At 53.2% G+C, this 25,409-nt stretch overlaps 1 protein-coding gene across 1 annotated transcript in view; it reads left to right on the forward strand.

The window, feature by feature from the left end:
* The first annotated feature begins 4,066 nt into the window (after window positions 1-4,066).
* The window catches only part of LOC116948975 (very low-density lipoprotein receptor-like), a 28,376-nt gene continuing 7,033 nt past the window's right edge, over window positions 4,067-25,409 (forward strand). The window contains exons 1-16 of the mRNA XM_032966307.2: window positions 4,067-4,316; window positions 4,970-5,089; window positions 14,720-14,836; window positions 15,523-15,651; window positions 15,841-16,221; window positions 16,946-17,071; window positions 17,867-17,989; window positions 18,834-18,953; window positions 19,822-19,947; window positions 20,288-20,462; window positions 20,829-21,056; window positions 21,623-21,741; window positions 22,485-22,624; window positions 23,442-23,583; window positions 23,751-23,903; window positions 24,124-24,246. Coding sequence (XP_032822198.2) covers window positions 4,226-4,316; window positions 4,970-5,089; window positions 14,720-14,836; window positions 15,523-15,651; window positions 15,841-16,221; window positions 16,946-17,071; window positions 17,867-17,989; window positions 18,834-18,953; window positions 19,822-19,947; window positions 20,288-20,462; window positions 20,829-21,056; window positions 21,623-21,741; window positions 22,485-22,624; window positions 23,442-23,583; window positions 23,751-23,903; window positions 24,124-24,246 — 2,413 coding nt within the window. The 5' untranslated portion in view covers window positions 4,067-4,225. The remainder of the gene's footprint in view (window positions 4,317-4,969; window positions 5,090-14,719; window positions 14,837-15,522; window positions 15,652-15,840; window positions 16,222-16,945; window positions 17,072-17,866; window positions 17,990-18,833; window positions 18,954-19,821; window positions 19,948-20,287; window positions 20,463-20,828; window positions 21,057-21,622; window positions 21,742-22,484; window positions 22,625-23,441; window positions 23,584-23,750; window positions 23,904-24,123; window positions 24,247-25,409) is intronic.

A 25,409-nucleotide genomic window follows, 5' to 3' on the forward strand; every position in this document is an offset into this window, starting at 1 on the left:
TGATGAGGTCACTGGTGGTAGTGATGAGGTGTGATAATGTCACTGGTAGTTGTGATGAGGTGTGATGATGACACTGGTAGTTGTGATGAGCTGTGATGAGGTCACTGGTAGTTGTGATGAGGTGTGATGACGTCACTGGTAGTTGTGATGAGGTGTGATGATGACACTGGTAGTTGTGATGAGTTGTGATGAGATCACTGGTAGTTGTGATGAGTTGTGATGAGAACACTGGTAGTTGTGATGAGTTGCGATGATTACCCTGGTAGTTGTGATGAGTTGTGATGATGTCACTAGTAGTTGTGATGAGTTGTGATGACGTCACTGGCAGGTGTGATGAGGTCACTGGTACTTGTGATGAGTTGCGATGATTACACTGGTAGTTTTGATGAGGTGTGATGAGGTCACGGGTAGTTGTGATGAGCTGTGAACATGATGACACTGGTAGTTGTGATGAGCTGTGATTATGTCACTGGTAGTTGTGATGAGTCGTGATGACGTCACTGGAAGTTGTGATGAGGTGTGATGAGGTCACTGGTAGTTGTGGTGAGCTGTGATGATGACAGTGTTAGTTGTGATGAGGTGTGATGTCACTGGTAGTTGTGATGAGCTGTAATGAGGTCACTGGTGGTAGTGATGAGGTGTGATAATGTCACTGGTAGTTGTGATGAGGTGTGATGATGACACTGGAAGTTGTGATGAGCTGTGATGAGGTCACTGGTAGTTGTGATGAGGTGTGATGACGTCACTGGTAGTTGTGATGAGGTGTGATGATGACACTGGTAGTTGTGATGAGCTGTGTTGACGTCACTGGTAGTTGTTATGAAATGTGATGATGACAATGATAGTTGTAATGAGGTGTGATGATGACACTGGTAGTTGTGATGAGCTGTGATGATGACACTGGTAGTTGTGATGAGGTGTGATGATGTCACTGGTAGTTGTGATGAGTTGTGATGATGACACTGGTAGTTGTGATGAGTTGTGATGATGACACTGGTAGTTGTGATGAGTTGTGATGAGATCACTGGTAGTTGTGATGAGTTGCGATGATGTCACTGGTAGTTGTGATGAGTTGTGATGACGTCACTAGCAGGTGTGATGATGTCACTGGTACTTGTGATGAGTTGCGATGATTACACTGGTAGTTGTGATAAATTGTGATCATGACACTGGTAGTTGTGATGAGTTGTGATGAGGTCACTGGTAGTTATGATGAGGTGGGATGAGGTCACGGTTAGTTGTGATGAGCTGTGATGATGACACTGGTAGTTGTGATGAGCTGTGATGATGTCACTGGTAGTTGTGATGAGTTGTGATGATGACACTGGTAGTTGTGATAAGCTGTGATGATGACACTGGTAGTTGTAATGAGTTGTAATGAGGTCACTGGTAGTTGTGATGAGTCGTGATGACGTCACTGGTAGTTGTGATGAGGTGTGATGAGGTCACTGGTAGTTGTGATGAGCTGTGATGATGACAGTGGTAGTTGTGATGAGGTGTGATGATGTCACTGGTAGTTGTGATGAGTTATGGTGATGACACTGGTAGTTGTGATGAGGTGTGATGGTGACACTGGGGGTTGTGATGAGGTGTGATGAGGACACTTGTAGTTATGATGAGGTGTGATGAGGTCACTGGTAGTTGTGATGAGTTGCGATGATGACACTGGTAGTTGTGATGAGTTGTGATGATGACACTGGTATTTGTGATGAGTTGTGAGGAGGTCACTTGTAGTTGTGATGAGTTGTGATGAGGACACTTGTAGTTGTGATGAGGTGTGATGAGGTCACTGGTAGTTGTGATGAGGTGTGATGATGACACTGGTAGTTGTGATGAGTTGTGATGATGACACTGGTAGTCGTGATGAGTTGTGATGAGATCACTGGTAGTTTTGATGAGTTGTGATGAGAACACTGGTAGTTGTGATGAGTTGCGATGATGACAATGGTAGTTGTGATGAGTTGTGGTGATGACACTGGTATTTGTGATGAGTTGTGAGGAGGTCACTGGTAGTTGTGATGAGTTGTGATGAGGACACTTGTAGTTATGATGAGGTGTGATGAGGTCACTGGTAGTTGTGATGAGGTGTGATGATGACACTGGTAGTTGTGATGAGTTGTGATGAGATCACTGGTAGTTTTGATGAGTTGTGATGAGAACACTGGTAGTTGTGATGAGTTGCGATGATGACACTGGTAGTTGTGATGAGCTGTGATGATGACAGTGGTAGTTGTGATGAGGTGTGATGTCACTGGAAGTTGTGATGACCTGTGATGAGGTCACTGGTGGTAGTGATGAGGTGTGATAATATCACTGGTAGTTGTGATGAGGTGTGATGTTGACACTGGTAGTTGTGATGAGCTGTGATGAGGTCACTGGTAGTTGTGATGAGGTGTGATGACGTCACTGGTAGTTGTGATAAGCTGTGATGATGACACTGGTAGTTGTGATGAGTTTTGATGAGGTCACTGGTAGGTGTGATGAGTTGTGATGAGGACACTTGTAGTTGTGATGAGGTGTGATGAGGTCACTGGTAGTTGTGATGAGCTGTGATGATGACACTGGTAGTTGTGATGAGTTGTGATGATGACACTGGTAGTTGTTACGAGTTGTGATGATGACACTGGTAGGTGTGATGAGGTGTGATGAGGTCACGGGTAGTTGTGATGAGTTGTGATGATGACAATGGTAGTTGTGATGAGGTGTGATGATGACACTGGTAGTTGTGATGAGGTGTGATGATGACACTGGTAGTTGTGATGAGGTGTGATGATGACACTGGTAGTTGTGATGAGGTGTGATGAGGTCACGGGTAGTTGTGATGAGCTGTGATGAGATCACTGGTAGTTGTGATGAGGTGTGATGATGACACTGGTAGTTGTGATGAGCTGTGATGATGACACTGGTAGTTGGGATGAGCTGTGATGATGACACTGGTAGTTGTGATGAGTTGTGATGAGGTCACGGTTAGTTGTGATGAGCGTTGATGATGATACTGGTAGTTGTGATGAGTTGTGATGATGACAATGGTAGTTGTTACGAGTTGTGATGATGACATTGGTAGTTGTGATGAGCTGTGATGATGACACTGGTAGTTGTGATGAGGTGTGATGAGGTCACTGGTAGTTGTGGTGTGTGATGATGACACTGGTAGTTGTGATAGGGTATGATGATGACACTGGTAGTTGTGATGAGGTGTGATGATGACACTGGTAGTTGTGATGAGGTGTGATGGTGACACTGGTAGTTGTGATGAGGTGTGATGGTGACACTGGTGGTTGTGATGAGGTGTGATGATAACACTGGTAGTTGTGATGAGGTGTGATGATGACACTGGTAGTTGTGATAAGGTGTGATGATGGTGAGGAGCTGTGAGTCCGAGTACAAATTGTGGTCGTTGTGACACTGATCCGGCTCTGGCGGAGTTGTGGAGAGGATGAGGTTTGGTGATGAGGTGGTAGCATGAAGAGGATGCGCTGTGAGCAGGAGGAGGGGCTGTGAGGAGGAGGCGCTGTGAGGAGGAGGAGACGCTGTGAGGAGGAGGGGCTGTGAGGAGGGGCTGTGAGGAGGAGGAGGAGGCGCTGTGAGGAGGAGGGGCTGTGAGGAGGAGGCGCTGTGAGGAGGAGGAGGAGGCGCTGTGAGGAGGAGGCGCTGTGAGGAAGAGGCGCTGTGAGGAGGAGGAGGAGCTGTGAGGAGGAGCTGTGAGGAGGGGCTGTGAGGAGGAGGAGGCGCTGTGAGGAGGAGGCGCTGTGAAGAGGAGGAGGCGCTGTGAGGAGGAGGCGCTGTGAGGAGGAGGAGGCGCTGTGAGGAGGAGGAGCTGTGAGGAGGAGGCGCTGTGAGGAGGAGGGGCTGTGAGGAGGAGGTGCTGTGAGGAGGAGGCGCTGTGAAGAGGAGGAGGGGCTGTGAGGAGGAGGAGGAGGGGCTGTGAGGAGGAGGAGGCGCTGTGAGGAGGAGGCGCTGTGAGGAGGAGGAGGGGCTGTGAGGAGGAGGAGGGGCTGTGAGGAGGAGGAGGGGCTCTGAGGAGGAGGAGGCGGTGTGAGGAGGAGGAGGCGCTGTGAGGAGGAGGAGGCGCTGTGAGGAGGAGGAGGCGCTGTGAGGAGGAGGAGGCGCTGTGAGGAGGAGGAGGCGCTGTGAGGAATCCGCGGCTCCGCCCCGTGCCTGTAGAGATCCTCGCGCCGGGACGCCGCCTCCCCACAGCACCGAGTCGCGACATCCACGCGGAGCCATGGCCCAGCGGACCCCCCCGCACCTCGCGCAGCGTCGCAGCCGCCTCCTCTCGCTCTGCCTCCTCGCGCTGCTCGCCTCCCTCGGCTCGGGTGAGGAGACCCAGAGCATGAATGGACTTGGCGTGTACCATCGTCGTCTCCGTTCGTATCTCCACCCACCCCATTCATTCTCGCACGCGTCCCCGACTCTCTTGCGTGATCTTCACGGTGCCACCCCCTGTGCCCACCACCACCCCCTGTGCCCACCACCACCACCACCCCCTGTGCCCACCACCACCCCCTGTGCTCACCACCACCCCCTGTGCTCACCACCACCCCCTGTGCTCACCACCACCACCCCCTGTGCCCACCACCACCACCCCCTGTGCTCACCACCACCACCCCCTGTGCTCACCACCACCACCCCCTGTGCTCACCACCACCACCCCCTGTGCTCACCACCACCACCCCCTGTGCTCACCACCACCACCCCCTGTGCTCACCACCACCACCCCCTGTGCTCACCACCACCACCCCCTGTGCTCACCACCACCACCCCCTGTGCTCACCACCACCCCCTGTGCCCACCACCACCACCACCCCCTGTGCCCACCACCCCCTGTGCCCACCACCACCACCCCCTGTGCCCACCACCACCACCCCCTGTGCTCACCACCACCCCCTGTGCTCACCACCACCCCCTGTGCTCACCACCACCACCCCCTGTGCTCACCACCCCCACCCCCTGTGCCCACACCACGCAGGCGAGCTGGCTCGCTGCGACCCGGCTCGCTTCCAGTGCCGCAATGGGCGCTGCGTGCCCGAGGCGTGGCGCTGCGACGGCGGCAACGACTGCGGTGACGGCAGCGACGAGATGGGATGCGGTGAGTTGGCGGTGAGGGTCGCGGTGAGGGTGGTGGTGGAGAGAGTGGTGGTAGTGGTGGAGAGAGTGGTGGTGGTGCTGGTGGTGGAGAGTGGTGGTGGTGGAGAGTGGTGGTGGTGGAGAGTGGTGGTGGTGGTGGAGAGTGGTGGTGGTGGAGAGTGGTGGTGGTGGTGGAGAGTGGTGGTGGAGAGAGTGGTGGTGGTGGTGGTGGAGAGAGTGGTGGTGAGTGGTGGAGAGTGGTGGTGGTGGTGGTGGTGGAGAGTGGTGGTGGTGGAGAGTGGTGGTGGTGGAGAGTGGTGGTGGTGGTGGAGAGAGTGGTCCGTGGGGTGAGCACAATGGGGTTGAGGGTGAGCTGGTGGTGAGGGTTCAGGGTGTTGTTCATGTGTCAAGGGTGAGCTGTCGGGAGTGAGGAGTGATGGGTGAGGGTGTTGGTCTCTTAGAGTCGGAATGTGCTGCTTTGAATAGGGGGGAGTCTGGATAGGGGTGAGTCGTACCAGGGTGAGCGAGGGGTGAGTCGTACCAGGGTGAGTGAGGGGTGAGTCGTACCAGGGTGAGCGAGGGGTGAGTCGTACCAGGGTGAGCGTGGGGTGAGTCGTACCAGGGTGAGTGAGGGGTGAGTCGTACCAGGGTGAGCGAGGGGTGAGTCGTACCAGGGTGAGCGAGGGGTGAGTCGTACCAGGGTGAGGGGTGTGGGTGTGGTTTCTCTCTGGGTTAGAATGTGAAGGTGAGCTGTTAGGGTGAGTAGCATGGTGAGGGTGAGATGAGGGTGAGTGGGGTGAGTAGTATGGTGAGGGTGAGTTGGTGAGATGAGGGTGAGTGTGTGGGGTGAGTAGCATGGTGAGGGTGAGCTGAGGGTGAGTGTGTGGGGTGAGTAGCATGGTGAGCTGGTGAGATGAGGGTGAGTGTGTGGGGGTGAGTAGCATGGTGAGGGTGAGCTGGTGAGATGACGGTGAGTGTGTGGGGTGAGTAGCATGGTGAGGGTGAGCTTATATATTGAGGCAGTGTTCACGGGGATGTGTTTCTGAACACAAACTCACAGCGCTTTACCTGTTGACGCTGGCAACTCGCTCCAGTCGCGTGTGTTTTAACATCAGTCTAGGGACACTGCTGATGAGACCCATAGGAGGGAGAGAAGATCGCGTGGTTTGATGCAGCAGACCTGATGCCTTGTAATCGGTGTGTGTCTATGTGGTGTTTGAGCATCTTAACACCTCTTGTGTTATTTGCCAAAAAGTGGAACGACTTTTTATTATTTTCATCATTTCGTGACTGCCAAAAAAGTTGGTCTATTTATGACTGCTCAACCCTAGCTATTAATACTTTGGGATGTTTTATTGCCTTTGTGTTCGCCTTTTTGTGTTCTCTGCTCTAACGCTGGTGAGACTAGTCCATAGAGAAGGCTGTCTCTCTGGTGTAGGGAAATCCGTTTCAAAGACTGCATGTTTTATCAGAGCATGTTTATTTGCATGTTCACCACAAGCATGTGTGGTTAATGGAAACTTGATGCCTTGGTGTTTGGATATCTTAACACCTTCTGTGTGGTATTGCCAGCAAGGGGTAAAGCCGATTATTTTCATTAAATTAGCTTAACTCTAGGCAAATGCTGCTGCTGGATATTATTTAATCGTGGTGGGGATTGACTAAAATAGATATTTTAATTGCAGCGATGATGGCGTGAGTGTGGAGTTGAGTTTTTTGTTTGGGCAGACATCCATACATCCTTCCATCCATACATCCATAATACTACATCCATCCATACATCCATACATACATCCATACATGCATCCATCCATACATGCATCCATCCATACATAGTTCATACATCCATCCATACATCCATACATACATCCATACATACATCCATACATCCATCCATACATCCATACATACATACATCCATACATACATCCATACATACATCCATCCATACATTCATCCATCCATACATCCATCCATACATCCATACACCCATACGTCCATACATCCATCCAATACAATCATACATACATCCATACATCCATCCATACATCCATATGTTTGGAACTCGGTGACGTGGGGTCGTGATGGGAGCAGCTGGTGGGGGGAGGGGCTGGTGGGGGGATGGGAGGGGCTAGTGGGGGAAGGGGGGGGTCGCTCTGGCGAGTTTCCCGCGCTCGGCGCCTCACGTCAGCCGGGACACGGGGCTCGCTGATTGGCGCGGAGCTCAACAGCAGATGTGACGTGCCCGCTTGGGCGGCCAATGGTACGCGTGGGTGTGTCAGGGGCGTGGTCCCCCCGCGTGCCTCGCGCGCTTGGGGTCGGGGCGGGGTGAAAGCCGCTGGGGGTGGGGGAGTGAAGTTGAAGGGTGATGGCGATGGTTCGGAGCGGGACCTAGGTGATGGTGTGTGTTGTTGGTGATGGTGTGTGTGTTATGGGGAGCGGTAGTGTAGCGGTTAGCGCGCTGCGCTATGAACCTGGCGACCCGGGTTCGATTCCCGCTCACGGCCAACACCAGTGACGATTATCTGAACCGGTCCCGGGCCTCCCCTAGGTCGACTCAGCCTCAAATGAGTACCTGGTGCGGTGTGTAAACATTGCCACTAGGGAGACAAAGGCGGTCGGGCGTGGTGCTGGCCACCCACCCCCTCGTGTACCGTTTCGGCCTTCATAGGTGCTCGCTAACAGCACTTGCCCCTACAGTCTGTTAAGGCTATATGGGGGATCTTTGTCTTTGTTGGTGTGTGTTGTTGGTGTGTGTTGTTGGTGATGGTGTTTGTTCGTGATGATTTGTGTTGTTGGTGATTGTTGATAATGGGTGATGATGGTGAGCGTTCTGGATGATGATGATAAGTGTTGTTGATAATGTGGTTTGGTCTCTGGATGATAGTAAGTGTTTTGGATGATGGTGAATGTTGTTGGTGATGGTGAGTGTTCCAGATAACGGTGTGGGTCCTGGGTAGACCTGCAAGGTGTGGACCTGATGTTTGTAGGAGGGGAACTTTCCCTGACATTTGTTCTAAATCTGTGGACTCGTTGGAACTTATTGACCGTCACCTCGTAACAGCCGAACCTGTGACCTCAGTGGTTACACAGCTACAGCCCCACCATGCCCTGACAATAACGGCCTAACTCACAGACCGCACGCGCTGTGACGTCTCACGCGGCAGCTTACAATTGGCTCTCAACTCACGTGACGCACGTGTGAGTGCGTCTCTCTGTGAGCAACCTCTAATGTTCAACATCACCTGATTCGAACGTTGTTTGGCGAGGCACCTTTTGTGGCCCTACGTGAGCGAGGTTCCATTGCACAGCCTCGACGGAGCACAGCTGGCTCAGAGCCTCCCACACAAATTTGACCATAGCAGAGTGGTGATGTGTTCTGAAGATGTTTGCTGCTCTCACATCTGCGGTCGAGCACCCAGTTCCTACCTCACTGCTGCACCCGATAGAATGCAACGTAAAGCAGCAGTCGGGGTGGTTGGTGTGATCCAGCACTCGTTGCTTCGCTCCAGTTACTTGTTGGCTCACCGGCGGCCAGTCACCTCCTTATCTCTCTTATATCGCCACGACCATGGTTGCTATGTCCTATGAACGTCACTCGTTGATTCCTTCACCCATGTTATGGACTTCGGTGTACCAGACTGACTGCTTTGTTGTGACCTGTTCAGGTCACAACAACACCACTCACCCATTCACTCACTGAACCATCACGCTGCAGGTGACATTACTCTTTCTTCGCTCGCACTGCTCCGCTTTAGATTTCCCTCCCATCGTCTCTCTTTTCCCACAAGCACAAATAATAATAGTTGTTCTCGGTCCAAGACACGTGTCCGTACACTTTTCCTAGCACAACCTTGGTTAGTGCTGCGTGTTGCTGTGACCGCGTGACGTTTTGGGCATATGGGCCTGTGCTTAGCAACTGTTTCGAACACACGTAGAGGTGGACACTGCTGTGTCCATTGACCGCGTGGCTGGAGCTCAAGGTGTGGCGTTATTGCGTGGAGTCGCTATTAATAACCACCCTGGATGAGAATGATGATTATAGTGGCTCAAGTCCAAGCAAGGAGGTTTCACTCTTTGAGTGACGGCGGCTGATGGAGGAAATGTTGCTGCAGGGCAGAGTGGGGCCACGACGCAGCCACTCCCTAAAAACTTTTCCCCAGGACCGCCCCTACTTTCAGACCAATGCCCCAATTCTAGAGCAGGTGCCCAAGTCCACCTTGTGCCGCACTAGGATAGTCGTGCCACTGGGGGTGGTGCCCCCCTTTTCAAATGTCGAGATGATCGGATGTGATGTAAAGCGCCCTTATGAGATGCCCAAGCGTATAGGAAGGGGCTGGCGCGGGGTGGCTATCAAAAACAAAATGTTTACTCTGCCCACCCAAGCTCTCCCCATGTCCCGCAAACTCTGCACCTGTGTCCCTCTGCGGAAACTTCAATTCATCCACCGTTAGTCCTTGAGCGCAGACCTAGATCTCTTACACGAGGTAGCATAGCGTTAGTGGTTCAAATGTGTTAATGTGGCAAATAACCACGTGAGATGAGTGGCCGTGTAAATCAATGTTTGCCTGAGGTGGTACCACTCACTGCTCTGGTCCATGGACGAGCAGCAGCAGTGTCGCTGCTAATTCTCGAGGGCGTTTGCTGCTGGTTCGTTATCCCTGCACCGCGTCACATTGCGTACGTACAGCTGCCATTGTTAGTCCGCGTGTTTACCCAGGGAAAGCCTCGTCTCAGTCTCAAAACTCTCTTTTTTAGCAGGGTTCCTGTTTGCTTCTCACATATTGATACTTTATTTTCTTTTATCGACCATGGTGGTGATGATGGGCCGGCCCCAGGGGGAGTAATTTATACATCACAAAATGCATCGTATACGTTTACAAGTTGCACCTTATAGATAAATAACATTTTGACACTTTCGTGTGAAGGCGATGTTAAACCCTTGCCAGGTTTAACACTCCGTGTGGAGATGGCGACTGTTGTCACTCCGTGTTGAGTGGAGGTGACCAGAGATATGCCCCGTGTTGCATTCTTGTGCTGCGGCGTTCCACTTGCGATGCCGCTTTATCATTCTTGAAATTCCCATCCTCCTCCATTCTGCGTGCCACACGGGACTGGGGCCGTCCGTGGTGGTGGTGGGACAAGTGATGGTGGAAGTGTAATGGTTAAGCGCACGGCTCTCTGCCCAATAACAGTGGCGAATGTCCTGGGCCACTCAGTCAACTTGCCCTTAAAAGTTAGTACCTTAAGCGGTGTGTAAAAACATCAGCACTGGGGAGACAAAGGCGGCCACGCGTGGTGTTGGCCACCCATCCCTAATAGGTGCACTGTGCCAGTCTGTCTAAGTGCTTGCTAACAGCACTTGCCCCAACAATCTGTTAAGGCTATACGGGGGAGCTTTGTCTTTTAGAGGTGGCCGTGGGAATCCGTAAACGCTGCTTTAATGCACCTGGAGACGAGTTGCGCAACCCCAAGTGCACGCGTGTTGCAGAGAAGACTCAGAGCTGGGGCTATCGCCCAGAGAAAGGGAAGAGACGCGGCGTGCCCCCACCCCCCACGTGCTCGGTGTGCGTCATCTCGGGTGGGACGTGGCCGCTATTGCCCGGCCCGCCCCATTGCCGGTGGTGTGTTGCGTCGAGGCCAATCAGCGGAGGGCCCGGGAGTGGTGCGGGGGGCCGGCCGAGTGACGACGCGGCGCTGCGCCCTCTCTTCCAGCTCCGCCCCAATCCCTCTACCCTCCACCACTACCCCGGGGGGTGGGGGGGGGTCTGGCTTCCGTTGTAGCTGGGCTGGGTCTTAGTAGGGGAGTAGTAGGGGAAATGCGCATTTGCATGGGACGGTTGAGTTGTTTTAAAAAAGTCAAAGCTCCCCACCCCCTCCGTCCTTCGGTGCCCCCCCCCATACCCCGCCCCCCAAAATCCCAAGCACGTGAAGAATGTCTGAATGATGTGAGATGTGTAGAGACTTGTATGGATAAAACCCTATTCTGAACAATAATACCGGTACATTACTCACGACGTGACTGCTGCATTCGTAACCGTGCGTAAAATATCAGGATGCTTCAAGTTGCCACACCAGTTGTCTAACAGTGCTTTTCCTAACGATAGACCTTGCCGCCGCCATAGTAGCGTGGACTTCACACCACTGACTCAAGGCTGTAATTGGGAGATGAAACCACCGGTCAGGACGTCCGGTATAATCACCGTATTCCAGATCCAAACAATGCACCTCGTGGCTTTGACATTCCTCCTCGAAGACAATGTGTAACTATGAACTGCGTCAGAACATCAACAGGCCAATGCGCACATATCCTTCATGAATGGAAAATTAAAGACGAGCCTCAGTAGTGCGATTGTGGCCATGCAACCCAAACTACGGACTACAGATTGAACCATTGTTGTCCGTGCTCCTTCAACGGAGGAGGGATAGCAAACCTACACGAATTATAACTCCCGAAAGCCTCTCGTCATGCCGGGCAGACCTCGACATTGGCCTTTGGCTCCTGAACATATCGCCACAGGCAAGAATAGAAGAGCAAATTACTATTTCTCGCTCGCAGTTGGTGTCCGGCCCCGCCTGTTCTCGGGCCGTGGGTGAGTGTGCATTCCTCGTTGTGAAATGGCTCTCGAGTGACGGCATTCTCCGTGGCAGTTGGCCTTATCGGTACCGCAAGTGGACCGATTTTCCACCCTGTGTGGCCTCAAAGCACCCCCAAGCCTCCTTCCGCTGTATTTGCCCTGGACGCCGGAAAAAAGATGCGCACTGCTGCCCTAAACTTGGGAAGCACACCACCTTCCCATGCGATTACAAGCTACACAAACGGGACTATATATGTCCATTCTTTCCACATCTTGTGTCACTGGACATTAAACATTTTATATTCAATTTTACACAACCCCATTACGGATTGCATCATTTTGGCAGCATTGGATTCAACACGAGCAAAACTCTGTACCGGCTTCTGACACTCGGTGTCTCATTATCAGCAGACTCAGGCTTTGATGATGAGAGAGAGATGGGGGTGGGCAGGGTTTTGAGGTCTCAGGTCACTGTTTAGAAAGGTAAAAGTTCAGACCTGCAACTTCTTGCTCGCACCACTGTGCGCGGAAGGGCCTCCTCTAGAGAGGAGCCCCTCGTTGAGTTGTATTTGACCGAACCCTTCCACGTTAAGCCGGTGCATCTTGGAAGAGGTTTGGAGTACCCACATCTTACCCCACCACACGTTACCTACCGATTGTAGACAGTGGTGAACCCGTTTATACTGCTGGGTGGTGGACAGAGGCGGGGCGGGGCGGGGGACATTTGATAAACTTGCGCCACTGTTTGAACGACCTCCGGACTGCAAGTCCAGTGAGTGTTGCTGACCATGATGACACCACGACAGCTCCAGTGTTTATTTTGATTGCGCCGTTCATTGACGGCAGCGCACGCTACACGTGATCAACCATGTCTCTGTGAAGAACGTGCCGGGTCAGGGTTGGTGAGGGCCGAGTGGGTGGGGGGGGCACCTGCATGATGGTGGTATTGCAGCACTTGCTGTGAGTCATGCGGCTGAGTTTTTGTTGAAGGCAGGAATCGGTGAGATCAATTGTCAACTTTGAGCTTTAGGGGCCCAGATTTTCTCAACTGGGGTCGTATGGTTGTGACTCAGCTCCATGCATACAGGTAGTGGCAGAGACTGTAACCGCTTCCCAAAGCTCCCCCACTTCCCAACTCGTTTTTATTAAACAAAGAAGCAGACGGTTCTCCTGCCGGCCTGGTGGGCCGCCCAGCGGTAGAGTGAGCAGCTCGCAATCTCAAGGCTGCGGAGGAGTTTGTATCTTGTTTGGAGGTGGTTAACTCAGCACATGATCGCCTCCCTCTGGACTCAATACAATGATCACTACTGTGTTGGGAAAATCAACGTCAGCGTTTGTAATAAAGGAATTTCCACCACTACCTCAGGACTGTAAACAGGATATGGAGCACCAATGCCGCAATGCTCATTTAAACAGGACAATCATTGACTTTTGCCATTGAAAAATAAAGTATATTTATTTACACAACCGATCAGCATTGTGGGAAGCCATAATTTTTGTAGCAAAGGGTTTTAAAGTAAGAAAACTCTGGACGGGTTTCGCCACCCGTTTATCGGCATCTCGATAGTGCCGGTACAACTTTATTGCAGACAATTTGTGTGCAGTAAACGCCGGTGAATTTTAGCTGATGTTGCATGGTGGCCTCTGCCAGTATGAACGGCCTTATTGTGGTAAGAGAATAGCACATACGTTATATTGCAAGACGAAAACAACAACAATCCCACTGTGGTGTATTAGGACTTGTGTGTGTGCGTGCGCATTTCAGTTAACCCATGGCACTTGGGTCTGTCCTGTGACCTGCCTGTCAGCAGAGTGAGATCCATCCACGGTTCACGTGATGGTCTCAAAGTTCATCATAGCCTGGCACGAACGTTGCGGAGACATTGCCAGTTTGTGGCGGATGGCTGCTGTTGTTCCTGCAGCTGCTGCTGTTGTTGTTGTACTTGTGAGTGGGTGGTTGCCGTGATTAGTGGATTTCTCTACAAACCCAACCACCTGAGTTCCATTCCCGCATATAGCATCCGTGTGCAAGTATATTAAACCGAATATGGGCCTCTGCTATGTTGACATGGCTTCAAATGAATACCTGCATTCGGTGTAGTGTGTATGAATCACTTGCGAAGACGAAGGCTGACGATGTGTGATGTGCCAGACTTTGTAGGTGCCACTCGATAATAGGACTTGTCTCACCAGTCTCTTTAAAGGCTATGCAGGGAATGTTTTGAGATATTTGTATGACTCACTCTCAAAACACACACACGGGGATTTATTGTGCGCCGTGGCGCTTGTCGAGTTTGCCTGGCGCATGGTGCGGTGTGGCGTGAACGCGCCTCGGCCAATGGGATCCTGGCAGGTGGTGGTGGCGATATTGGGGGGTGATGACGGGGTGGAGGGTGGGGGCTGGGCCATGCCCCCACCACCTTCCGCTGTCACAGCCTTGACAATTCCAAGGGCTGTTTCCGTGACGAGCAAAGCGGAGTCGATGAACGCCCGAGAAGTCACCGAACCCAGTGTTTACAGTTGGTGGTTGTGCAAGGCCGTAATTTGAACGGAACACAAAATGATGCCTCCTTCTTGCCCCACACTGACTGCCCCCACCCCCTCCACATCCTATCGTCGGCCACACGGCATTCTGGGAGCGTGTCTAATCGGCAGGATTAATGGTTCAAGCAAGCTGATGAGACAATTAATGGACTGGTGTCTGGCATTCAGTCGGGCTCATATTGAACCATGCTGGTGAACTGCCCGATGTTTATAGGTTTAGGATCCCCTCTATCTCTGATAGAAATTGGTCCAAGTTCAGCACATAGTTGCATGATACATAACGCAAATTAATCATTTGTATCGTTCTGGAGAATATAAGTAGCAAAATCATTAACTCCTAACTCGGAGGGTTTACAGAGAGTGCTGGATCATCGAACTGACTGCTGCCTTATCACATTGCACAGTGGATTTCTATGGTGGTGACGTCTGAATGCGTGGTGCTTAGTTGGAGTTGAGAGCACGTGGTGTTGATGGTGGTGGTGATGAGGGCGCCATGATGATGGTGGTGTCGTCGTCGTGTGTGGGAGCAGGACCTTGCAGGAAGGATCAGTTCAGCTGCGCCGATGGGATGTGCATCAACCGCAGGTGGCGGTGCGACGGGCGGCCCGACTGCCCCGACAGCTCGGATGAGAGCCCGGCCGAGTGCGGTGAGGCCTCCCTCCCCTCACGCCTTTGCCACCAATCACGCTGGTACCAGCATGGCCTGGTGACCACGCGGGTGTGTGACCCCCCCCCCCCGTCAGCGCGTGTTTGTGTGTAACTGTGCGGATGGGGAGCGGTGGCGCAGCGGTTAGCACGCTACGCTACAAACCCGGTGACCCGAGTTAAATTCCCACTTGCGGCCAACACAAGTGACGGTTATCTGAACTGATCCTGGGCCTCCCCTAGGTCGACTCAGCCTGAAATTAGTATCTGGTGCGATGTGTGTAAACATCGCCACTAGAAGACAAAGGCTGCCGGGCATGGTGCTGGCCATTCGCTCCCTCGTGTGCCGTGCTGGCCTTCATAGGTTTAGAGTATTTGGCTGCTTATAAATTTCCACGTGATAAGCCACTTTGAGCTATCATTTGTGGCCAGGTCGCTTCTTGAAAAAGAGCTACATAGCTCAGTGGGCCTTACCTGGTAAAAGAAAAAACAGTAATACAAAAAATAGCTGCTTTTCGCAAACAGACTTGCTCCAATAGTCTGTTAAGGCTATATGGTGGATCTTGGTCTGTGTGTGGACATGATTGTGTGACTCAACTGTGTGTGGTATGCGCGTGTAGCCGTGTGGTCATGTGGTTGTATGCGTGACTATGGTTGTGACCCACGGCTGTGTGTGTGTTTGTGGCAGGCTTACGCTCTTGCGCATCTGATGAGTTTGACTGCGGTAGAAACGCGACGTCTCGGCGCTGCATCCAGCACAGCTGGGTGTGCGACGGAGACCGCGACTGCGAGAGCGGGGAGGACGAGCAGGGCTGTGGTGAGGCCCACCCCAGCACACGGGGGCTGTGCCCCCCACTCTCAGCGGTGCTCACACTCAAGGCCACCATCCTTGTTGACAGCGATGGCGGTAGCGCCAGCGCTTTGGCCACTTGTTGCAAAAGTTCACGCTTACAATCCGGTCAGCCGCCCTTCTTAATACTTGTAACCACCCCCCCCCCTCCCGCAGCCCCCGTGGTGTGTGCAGAGCACGAGGTCACGTGCCGCAGCGGCAAGTGCGTGGATGAGAAGTTCGCGTGCGACGGCGACGACGACTGCGGCGACGGCACGGACGAGGAGGGCTGCCCCACGGTGCCGCCGTGCGCCGCCAGCTCGCTGGCGTGCCCGTCCGACCCGGCCGTGTGCGTGCCGCCGATGCTGCAGTGCGACGGGCACGCCGACTGCCCCGGCGGCGAGGATGAGGCGGACGAACGCTGCCCCGGTGAGGGCCGCCTGGACCCCAGCTGCAGGAGCAATGCGTTTCGCTGCCGCTCGGGCCACTGCGTGCACGAGGGTTGGCGCTGCGACGGGGACCCCGACTGCGATGACGGATCTGACGAGGAGGGATGCAGTGAGTGCCCGCACACCCCATTTCCCCCCCCCCCCCACTCATGAGTCCTCACTCCCGATTCGGTCATGACTAGTGTTGTTCACATTGCACGCAAAAACGTCTCGAGCAGCAAAAGCCGACGCGTTGACCTTGTTAGCCGAGGTGAAGGCAGCTGCCACAGCAGCCGTGTAACGGTTTAGCGCGCTGGATGCAGAGATCGTCAGAATCAATTCCGTCTCCTGACGCGGAAGTCAAAACAACAGTGCGAGTTTCTTAAATCCCCCCCCCCCACTTCTGTCCTTCCAGCAGTAGCATAAAGACTGGGCCACAATCACAGTTTAGTCGAACGGCAGGTCACGTGTGGTGAGGTAAAGTGTGGGTATGCCCACCGCTTCCCGAGACGTCTGGTCAGCGTGGAAGAGTAGCCAGATACCTTTTGTAGAGCCCACTCTCGTGGAGGGCCTTCTACCAGCCATGGCACGAGCGAGCAAGTGCAGGGCGGCGCCTTTACCTTCGTACTGAGATACGAGGGAAAATCAACCACTCGGTGACTTGGGCCATGGTGCGGATTGTACGTTGGCGAGTGGTCATTACCCACATGACCGATTCGGAGAGTTGTTCACTGGTTACCTGTGAACAACCCTAGTCATGACTCGCGTAACTGAGCGAAGTAAACGGCGTCGGCGAAGGCGCGCGAATCTCAATCCGTACCGCCTCCCTCCCCTCTCTCCCGTCCGTCGAACAGAGGTGGAGGCTTGCGGCGCGAGCGAGCTGCGCTGCACGGACGGGTCGTGCGTGCCCGGTAGCAGCCAGTGCGACGGCTTCAGGGACTGCCACGATGGCTCCGACGAACACGACTGCAACAACACGGGTGAGCGTGCGTGCGTGCGTGCGGCGCTTCCTTGCCGCATCCCCCGTATAGCCTCAACTGTTGTTGTTTTTGGGAAAAGTGCTGTTAGCGAGCACCTGTGAAGGTCAATATGGCGTATGAGGGAGTGGGTGGCCAACACCATACCCGGGCATGTTTTCCTCACCATTGCTGATGTATCCATCGGGTACTTATTTAAGGCTTAGTCGACCTAGGGGAGGCCCGGGTTCAAATATTCATCACCGATGTTAGCCGCGAGCGGTAATTGAACTCGAGTCGCCGAGTTCGTAGCGCAGTGCGCTAACCACTTCACCACCGCTCCCCACACCGCACGCACAATGCACAACACACACACAATACATACACAATGCACAACACACACTCGCTTATGTGAAGCCTCAACACAGCAGCACCTCGACCAATTCAATTCAATGGAATTGATTAAAGTTACGCGTGATACTTGCAGCTCTGTTGATAGATAACCAGCCGGGTGGCAGCTCAGCTTTAGAGTAAACCTTGCCATTGCAAGTTCAAACCCTGATTGGGGGGGTGGACTCAGCACATCATCCATCCAGAGTCAATAAACTTCAATACCAATTTGTGGAGAGTGCATCGTGGTTGTCCTACAGATAGACTTGCCCATGCCATAGGAATGTGGACATTTTAATATTTGGCTCTACAGGGGCGTAAACAGGAAATGAGCACCAACGCCTCAATCGTTCGAGCGGGAAGTCACTTTGCGTGTTGCTTCGTGTGGTAACACTGGACTAATTATGCACCTGCTTCTGCCGCCTATAGCCGTGGACTGCACGGGCCCCGGCTGGTTCCGCTGCCGCTCCGGCGAGTGCCTGCAGGACCGTCAAGTGTGCGACGGGAAGAGAGACTGCCACGACTGGTCGGACGAGCCGCTCAGCCTGTGCAGTACGTTCCCACACGGCACCTCACACCCCCCCACATCTCCCCCATGTCTCCCTTTCAACGGTGCGAGCTCTTACCCCCTCTGTTCATCAAAATCAAGATGACACCACCATACCTCTTAGCCACCAACGCGTTTCACTCCTCCCGCCAGATCCCGCAGCTGCTGCTGCACAATCAACACTGCCCTGGCCTTAGATTCACAAAGATTCGCATAAGACTCATACGGAGGCCTATGGACTCGCACAGAGACACAACGAGACCCATAGATCTATCCCGGCGGTCTCCAACTTTATGCTTTTAGAAGTCTTCTCGACTTGTGGAGACCACTCCAATACTGGTCTCAGCAATTGGCTCCATGCACCCTGCAATACGGCTCACCCAACGCAACCGTTTTACGTCTCATCATAGCTTTGGCACTCACCTCTGCATTGATTATCCTGTCTTGACACGGAACTCTCAGCATCCGTCTCAGACACCTGTGCTCCATAGCCAGCAACTTATTTTGTAGCTGCTTAGGTAGGGTCCATTCAGACTCGCCGGTTTTCTCTTCCACAGTGGTTCCCATGGCCCCTCACAAACTTGTGCTGCTAAAGCAATGCCCCTCTTGACCTCTTTCTCACAGTCCCCCATCTGCATTATGGACTCTACTGCTTGATTATGCGCAGTTCCTCTACCACCTTCACCTTAACTCCTCCTACCGGGACCAGAGTTAAAGGGAAGTGCTAGTCTGGAGTGTGTGTGCACGCTAACATCAGTTTCCCCAACAGTCTGTAAAGGCTATATGGGGGGATCTTGGTCTTTGTGTGGCGCGGATGGCAACTGACGTCCGCCCGTCTTTGTGCTGCAGATGTGAACGAGTGCGCTACCACCAACGGAGGCTGCTCACACACATGCTGGGACCGGCCACTGGGCTACGAGTGTGGCTGCCCCGCAGGATACGAACTCCTGGACGAGTACACATGCGGAGGTGAGCTGGCGATCACAAACTCGTCCCCTGCCATAGCTCACCCCCCGCCCCTCCTCTCCACAATGCCGATCACATGTACAAATGCTTGTAACCACTATAACTTGGAACTCGTTCATGCAGCGAACATCCCACCGAATCAACATTTTTATATAGATACATCAGTAAGTGGTGGGCACCGCCGCCATGTATGTATGTTGAACTTTTTTTGTTCCCTACTTAACCAACCGTGCTAATGTAAATGTAGAACGCACCCGAGCTGTAGCGGCTGCGTGCGAATGAGTTTTAATCAGAGGCTTAGACGAGCCCCAGACTGGTGGCAAAGTCTCGTGGATGTGTGTGTGGAGGAGATTGTTCCGTGTTGAACCGGTTACCCTATTGATGGGTTGCACCTCCGAGTAGCACAGTTGGCTACATACGGTGCAAAATAAGTTCAGCATACATACATAACTTTGGGAACGGAGAGCATAGTTATTGTTTTTGAGGAAATAAATCGTTGTTGAGGGGCCATGTTTTTTTAATTTGTACGTCTGAAACTCATGGGTGGCTCAGCTGTAGAGTGAGTGGCTCGCAGTAGGAAGGTGGCAAGTTCAAATCCTAGTTGGGGTGGGGCCGGGTTGACTCATGCTATTATTCCTCCAGGGGTAGATTAAATCAATACGACTTTGTGAGGAAGTCAACAAGTGGTTTCTTGACTTCTACACCTGTCCAATAGGAATGCAGAATTTCAACAAACTGGCTCAATCATCACTGTAAAGCAGGAGATGAGCAACCTTTTATTGCTCTCACGTGAGCAGGAAATCTCCTTGGCTTTGAGATAATGGACACCCAGCCTGACGAGCTGTGCTGTTATGCGTGCCGGCCCCAACAGACACGGACGAGTGCAAGCAGCCCGGCGTTTGCAGCCAGCTGTGCATCAACTACAAGGGCGGATACAAGTGCGACTGCTACGAGGGATACACCATGGACCCTGCCACGCAGGCCTGCAAGGCCACTGGTGAGTGTCCCTCCCCCAGTATTCCGCGTGCTGCCCCCTTCTGGATAAATGACCGTTGAACATCGTCAAATGCTGTTTTGGGAAACCTTGCGTTTCAAAGTAAACTTCAGTTTTTTTTATTGGTGAACGTGAAATAATTGTTTAGTTTCACTGCAATTTTTTATTGTGTCGCCATTGCAAAGCAGCGAGGGGTGGTCTGTGTTGGTTGCACCCTTACCTCATAACGGTTGTGCGTTCAGCGTGTCCAGGGGGTCTACTGACACGAGAGCAGCAAATGCGTCAGTGCACGTCTCGCGTTCGCGCATAACGTCGTGTGCCGCGTGTGTGTGTGTGTGTGCAGAGCACCAAAAGACCTACCTGATCTTCGCAAACCAGCGTGACGTACGCCGCGTAGACCTGCACACGCGCAGCTACAAGCAGCTCATCTCGCGCACGCGCAACACTGTCGCCGTAGCCGTCGAGATCACGGCCAACCGTATCTACTGGTCCGACCTGGGCCAGAAGCAAGTTTACAGGTGTGGCCTAGTGCGGAGAGGGGTCCTCTATACCCGTGTGAGTGAGTGGGTGAGTGGGTGAGCGAGTGGGGAAATGAGCAGGTGAGTGATTGTGTGGGTTGGTAACCGAGTGAGTTGGTGAGCAAGTGGGGAAATGAGCGGGTGAGTGAGCGAATGAGTAAGCGAGTGGGTGGATGGGTGGGTGGGCGAGTGAGAGGGGTTATGAGCGGGTGAATGAGTGTGAGCGCATGAGTGGGTGGGCAGGGGAATGAGTGGCTGAGGTGAGTCGGCGAGCGAACGATTGGGCAGCGCGTTGGCATCGTGCATTGTCAATTGTGGACACCGCGTGTGACCCTCTCTCTGTGCCTCTCTCCCTTCCCCGCACAGCGCACACATGGATGAGGCGCACGATTCCACGCGCCACACCAGCGTGCTGGGCGAGGCGCCTGTCTTTGTTGAGGGCATCGCCATCGACTGGGTGCACGGGAATCTCTACTGGACCGACTCGAAAGCCAAAACCGTTGCCGTGGCCAAACCCGACGGCTCCCGGCGCCGCACGCTCTTCGGTCAAGGGTTGAGCGAGCCCCGTGCCATCGCCGTGGACCCACTGAGCGGGTGAGCAGGCGGCACACCACCCCCCTCACCCTGTCCGTCTGTCCGTCCGTCTGTCCATTTTGGCAGCTCACTAGCGTTGAGACACTGAATGTCAAAAGCTTCACTTGTGTAAAACCCATATTGCTGAAATCTGCATATCCCAGAAGACCGTGTGGCTAATGGGATGTGTCAAAAATATTTTAACGTGGAGAGACAGATATGGAATGGTATTACCTACTCAAATTTCTGTATCGATAATATTTGGTTTGAATATCCATTAGTGGTTGAGCGAGCAGTTTGCAATCGGAAGGGCATGAGTTTAAATCCTGGTTGGGGTGGCTGCCTCGGCCCACCATCCCTACAGGATAGATAAAATAGTGACCACTTTGTGAGGAAGTCAACAGGGGTTGTCCTTTGGATTGACTCTGAGATGTAAAAACAAAACTTTTTTAATGAATTTACATGTAAGGCCAGGTATGGGAAGGAGGCAGCATATTGCTTAGTTATTGTTACTCATGTGCTAGCGGTGCGACGCATTGCGCCACCGACACTGGTGCTAACCACCACGTCGCCGCTCTCCCGATCAGGTTCGTCTACTGGTCCGACTGGGGTCAGCCGGCCAAGATCGAGAAGGCCGGCATGAACGGCGTAAGCCGCCAGGTCATCGTGTCGAAGGACATTGAGTGGCCCAACGGCATCACGCTTGGTGAGTCTCACCCAAACGAACAACCGCCCCCTTCGCTGATTGGCGCGCGCACACAGCCAGCAAGAACCGCCCGTGCAAAGCAAGCATGACGGCTGCGTCACCACTGATCGGGAATATCATTATTATTTCCTGGCTGCCTCCCATTGCCCCGCGGCGCAAGGCTTTCTTTTACATAGTTGCTGCCTGTTGCATTGATCAAACAAGGTTATGATTTAGATTTGAAGTTTTCGTGACTGCAGGGATCCATACTCTTTGGTTCTTTCGGTAAAGTCACGTATACCTACGGTTATGATTATAGGAGCCTTGGGATAAAGAGACGATGATGACGATAGTGGGAATTCCATAGTGGAGCAGTGCGAGGGAAAGAAGCAGAAGAGAGAAGTGCCGTGACTTGCAATGTGGTTCGGTGGGTCGGTGGGGTGGGGTGGAGTGGAGTGGGTGAATAGGTGGGTGGTGACCTGCAGTGTAGTGGTTGAACACAGTATGGTGGATGAGACGAAAGCAAGTCTGGTAGACCAAGTCCTTAATGTGGGTTGAGGAATCAATGAGTGAAGTACACGGGAATGGTAGCTATGGTAGTAGCTATAGAAGAGCGATTTAGGAGTCGAACTGACTGCTGGCAAATTAATGAGTGACTTGGAGCATATGCGTGGGGTTGAGGGTAAACCTACGCCGGTGAGAATGAGGAACACTCGTCGCCGGTGTTTCTGTGCTCACCCTCGCGACCCCTACCGACCGTGCAGACCTGGTGAACAAGCGTCTGTACTGGGTGGACTCAAAGCTGCGCACGCTCTCTAGCGTGAACCTGGCCGGGGGCGAGAGGCACGAGGTGATGCACCAGACCGACGCGCTCCACCACCCCTTCGCCATCGCCATCTTCGAGGTGAGGGCGCTGCTCGCGGCGGAGGTCTTGGGACACTTGGCGTCTGTGGTCCAAACCCCCCCCCAGCTAAACGCACAAACACACGCAACTCGAAGTGTTGTGCGCACCACCGCACCATGTGTAACACGCTCGAGCTGTAACCAGGTCCTGTAACCATTAACCGGGTTGTGTAAACTGAGTTCTGTAAACCGGTTCCTGTAAATCATCGGGTTCTCCGGTTCTTCCCTTTACATTTAAAATCAACATGCGTTTAGCGTATTTGGCTGTTATACATTCCATATCATAAGCCACTTTTGGGCTACCATTTGTGGCCAGGTTGCTTCTGAAAAAAAGCTATATATGTCAGAGGGCCTTACCTGGTAAGCTAAAATTGTTTAGTTCAAAACATTTAAATAGTTTAGTGTTAGTTTAGTTTGTAACGACTGTGCATGGTGTGCGAGTGAATATTAATTAGAGGCTTAGATAAGCCGGAGACTGGTGGTGTAGTCTCGTGTGTCAGGGGGAGATCGGTCTCAGGACGCTAAAACTGTTCAATTGTCATTGCGCCTGTGCGTGGGGAGTGGTAGTGCAGTGGTCAGCACCCTGCACTACAAACACGGTGATGCCAGTTAAATTTCCACTCATGACTACTAACGGCGAATATTTTAACAATTTCTGGGCCTCCCCTAGGTCGGCTCAGCCTTAATTGAGTACCTGGTGCGGTGACAAATGCGGCCGAAGATGGTGATGGCCACCCCCGCTCATGTGACGTGCTAACATCACTTACCCTAACAATCGTTTAATGGCTATACGGGGGATCTTCATATTTGTGGCGCAGGACAAGGTATATTGGGCTGACGGGGAGAAGGAAGCCATCTACAGCGCTGACAAGCACACGGGGAGCGGCATTTCCTCCGTGGTAGAGGACCTGCACAGCCCCCAGGACTTGCTCGTATACCACCCCCTGCTGCAGCCAAACGGTACAACGTGCGCTCTGCCATCCCCTGCTGTGCCATATCCAGCCGTGCTCTTCCATGCTGTGCCATCGCACACAGCTCGTCGCACACACGCACGCGTGCACGTATGCATCTCCCCCCTCCCCCTTTACTCATGCCCGCCCCCCGCGCTGTCACTCCTCGGTTTGCAGGCACGGACTGGTGCAGCGCAGCGCCGCTCCCGAACGGCGGCTGCGCATACCTGTGCCTGCCGGCGCCGCACATCACCGCCGGGTCGCCGCGATTCACGTGCGCGTGCCCCGATGGGGAGTTCCTCGCAAACGACGGCCGCAGTTGCAGCAAAGGTGAGCGTGGGGTTAGGGAGGGACCCTGGGCGGGGGGCCGCGGTTCGTCTACAAACGCGATGGTCACACCGCCCCCCTCGTGGGCACCGTCTCGGCCTTGATGGGCGATCGCAAGCCGCATCCGGACCCCCCACGGTCCGGTTTCGTCAAGGCGACGGGAGGGGCGTCTTTGTCAGGGGACGTCGCTCACTCCACGTTACCGCTTTCGCGCCTCTCGTAGACCGCCCCCCTGTCGTCGTGATGACAACCGGACCGAAGGACGTCACGAGTCGGGAGCCCCAGCGGACGAGTCCACGGCCCGCGACCGCCTCGTCCTCCTCCACCACGACCACCACGCTCTCCGGTACAAACTCGATTTCTTTCGAATCACTCGCTGCCTGTAAACCAGGCAGCCGGGTTGGAGTGAGCGAGTGTGAGCGTGTGAGTGTGCAAGGGTATTTCGTGGGAGGTGGGAGTTGGATGTGGGTGCGATGTGAGTGCGATGTGAGTGGGAGGTGTGTGTGAGAGTGTAAGGATGCATGTAGGGAGCGGTAGTGCAACTGTTAGTGCGTCGCGCTACGAACCTGGTGACCCGAGTTACATTCCTGCACACCAGTGACGATTATCTGAACCGGTCCTGGGCCTCCCCTAGGTTGACTCGGTCTCAAATGAGTACTTCGCCGTGAGGGAGACAAAGGCGGCCGAGCATGGTGCTCGCCACCCACTGCCTCGTGTGCCGTGCCTTCATAGGTGCTCGCTAACAGCACTTGCCCCAACAGTCTGTAAAGGCTATACGGGGGAACTTTTTATTTCTGCATGTGTGTTTAGCGTGCAAGAGATGTGTGTGTGAGTGGGTGTGAGTGTGCATGTTGTTAGTGAATTGTATTACGAACCTCACGACCCGAGTTTGATTTTTGCCCTCTGGGCCAACATCGGTGACGAAATATCTAAACTGGTCCCGGGCCTCCCTTCGGTCAACTTGGCCATAAATAAGTACCTGCTGCGGAGGCGGCAGAAATACTCAGATTGAGGCGGCCGGACACGGACCTGGCAACCCCCCACCCCCCTCGTGCTGCGATGGCCTTAATAGGTGCTGACGAACGGCACTTGCCCCAACAGTCTCTGAAAGGCTACACGGGGTATTTTTGCGTGATACAGTGAGGGAAAAAAGTATTTGATCCCCTGCTGATTTTGTACGTTTGCCCACTGACAAAGAAATGATCAGTCTATAATTTTAATGGTAGGTTTATTTGAACAGTGAGAGACAGAATAACAACAAAAAGATCCAGAAAAACGCATGTCAAAAATGTTATAAATTGATTTGCATTTTAATGAGGGAAATAAGTATTTGACTCCCTCTCAATCAGAGAGATTTCTGGCTCCCAGGTGTCTTTTATACAGGTAACGAACTGAGATTAGGAGCACACTCTTAAAGGGAGTGCTCCTAATCTCAGCTTGTTACCTGTATAAAAGACACCTGTCCACAGAAGCAATCAATCAATCAGATTCCAAACTCTCCACCATGGC

This window comes from Petromyzon marinus, chromosome 35 (genome assembly GCF_048934315.1).
Source record: "Petromyzon marinus isolate PM22_M1 ecotype Great Lakes invasive population chromosome 35, UKy_Petmar_22M1.pri1.0, whole genome shotgun sequence".
NCBI classification, from domain to species: domain Eukaryota; kingdom Metazoa; phylum Chordata; class Hyperoartia; order Petromyzontiformes; family Petromyzontidae; genus Petromyzon; species Petromyzon marinus.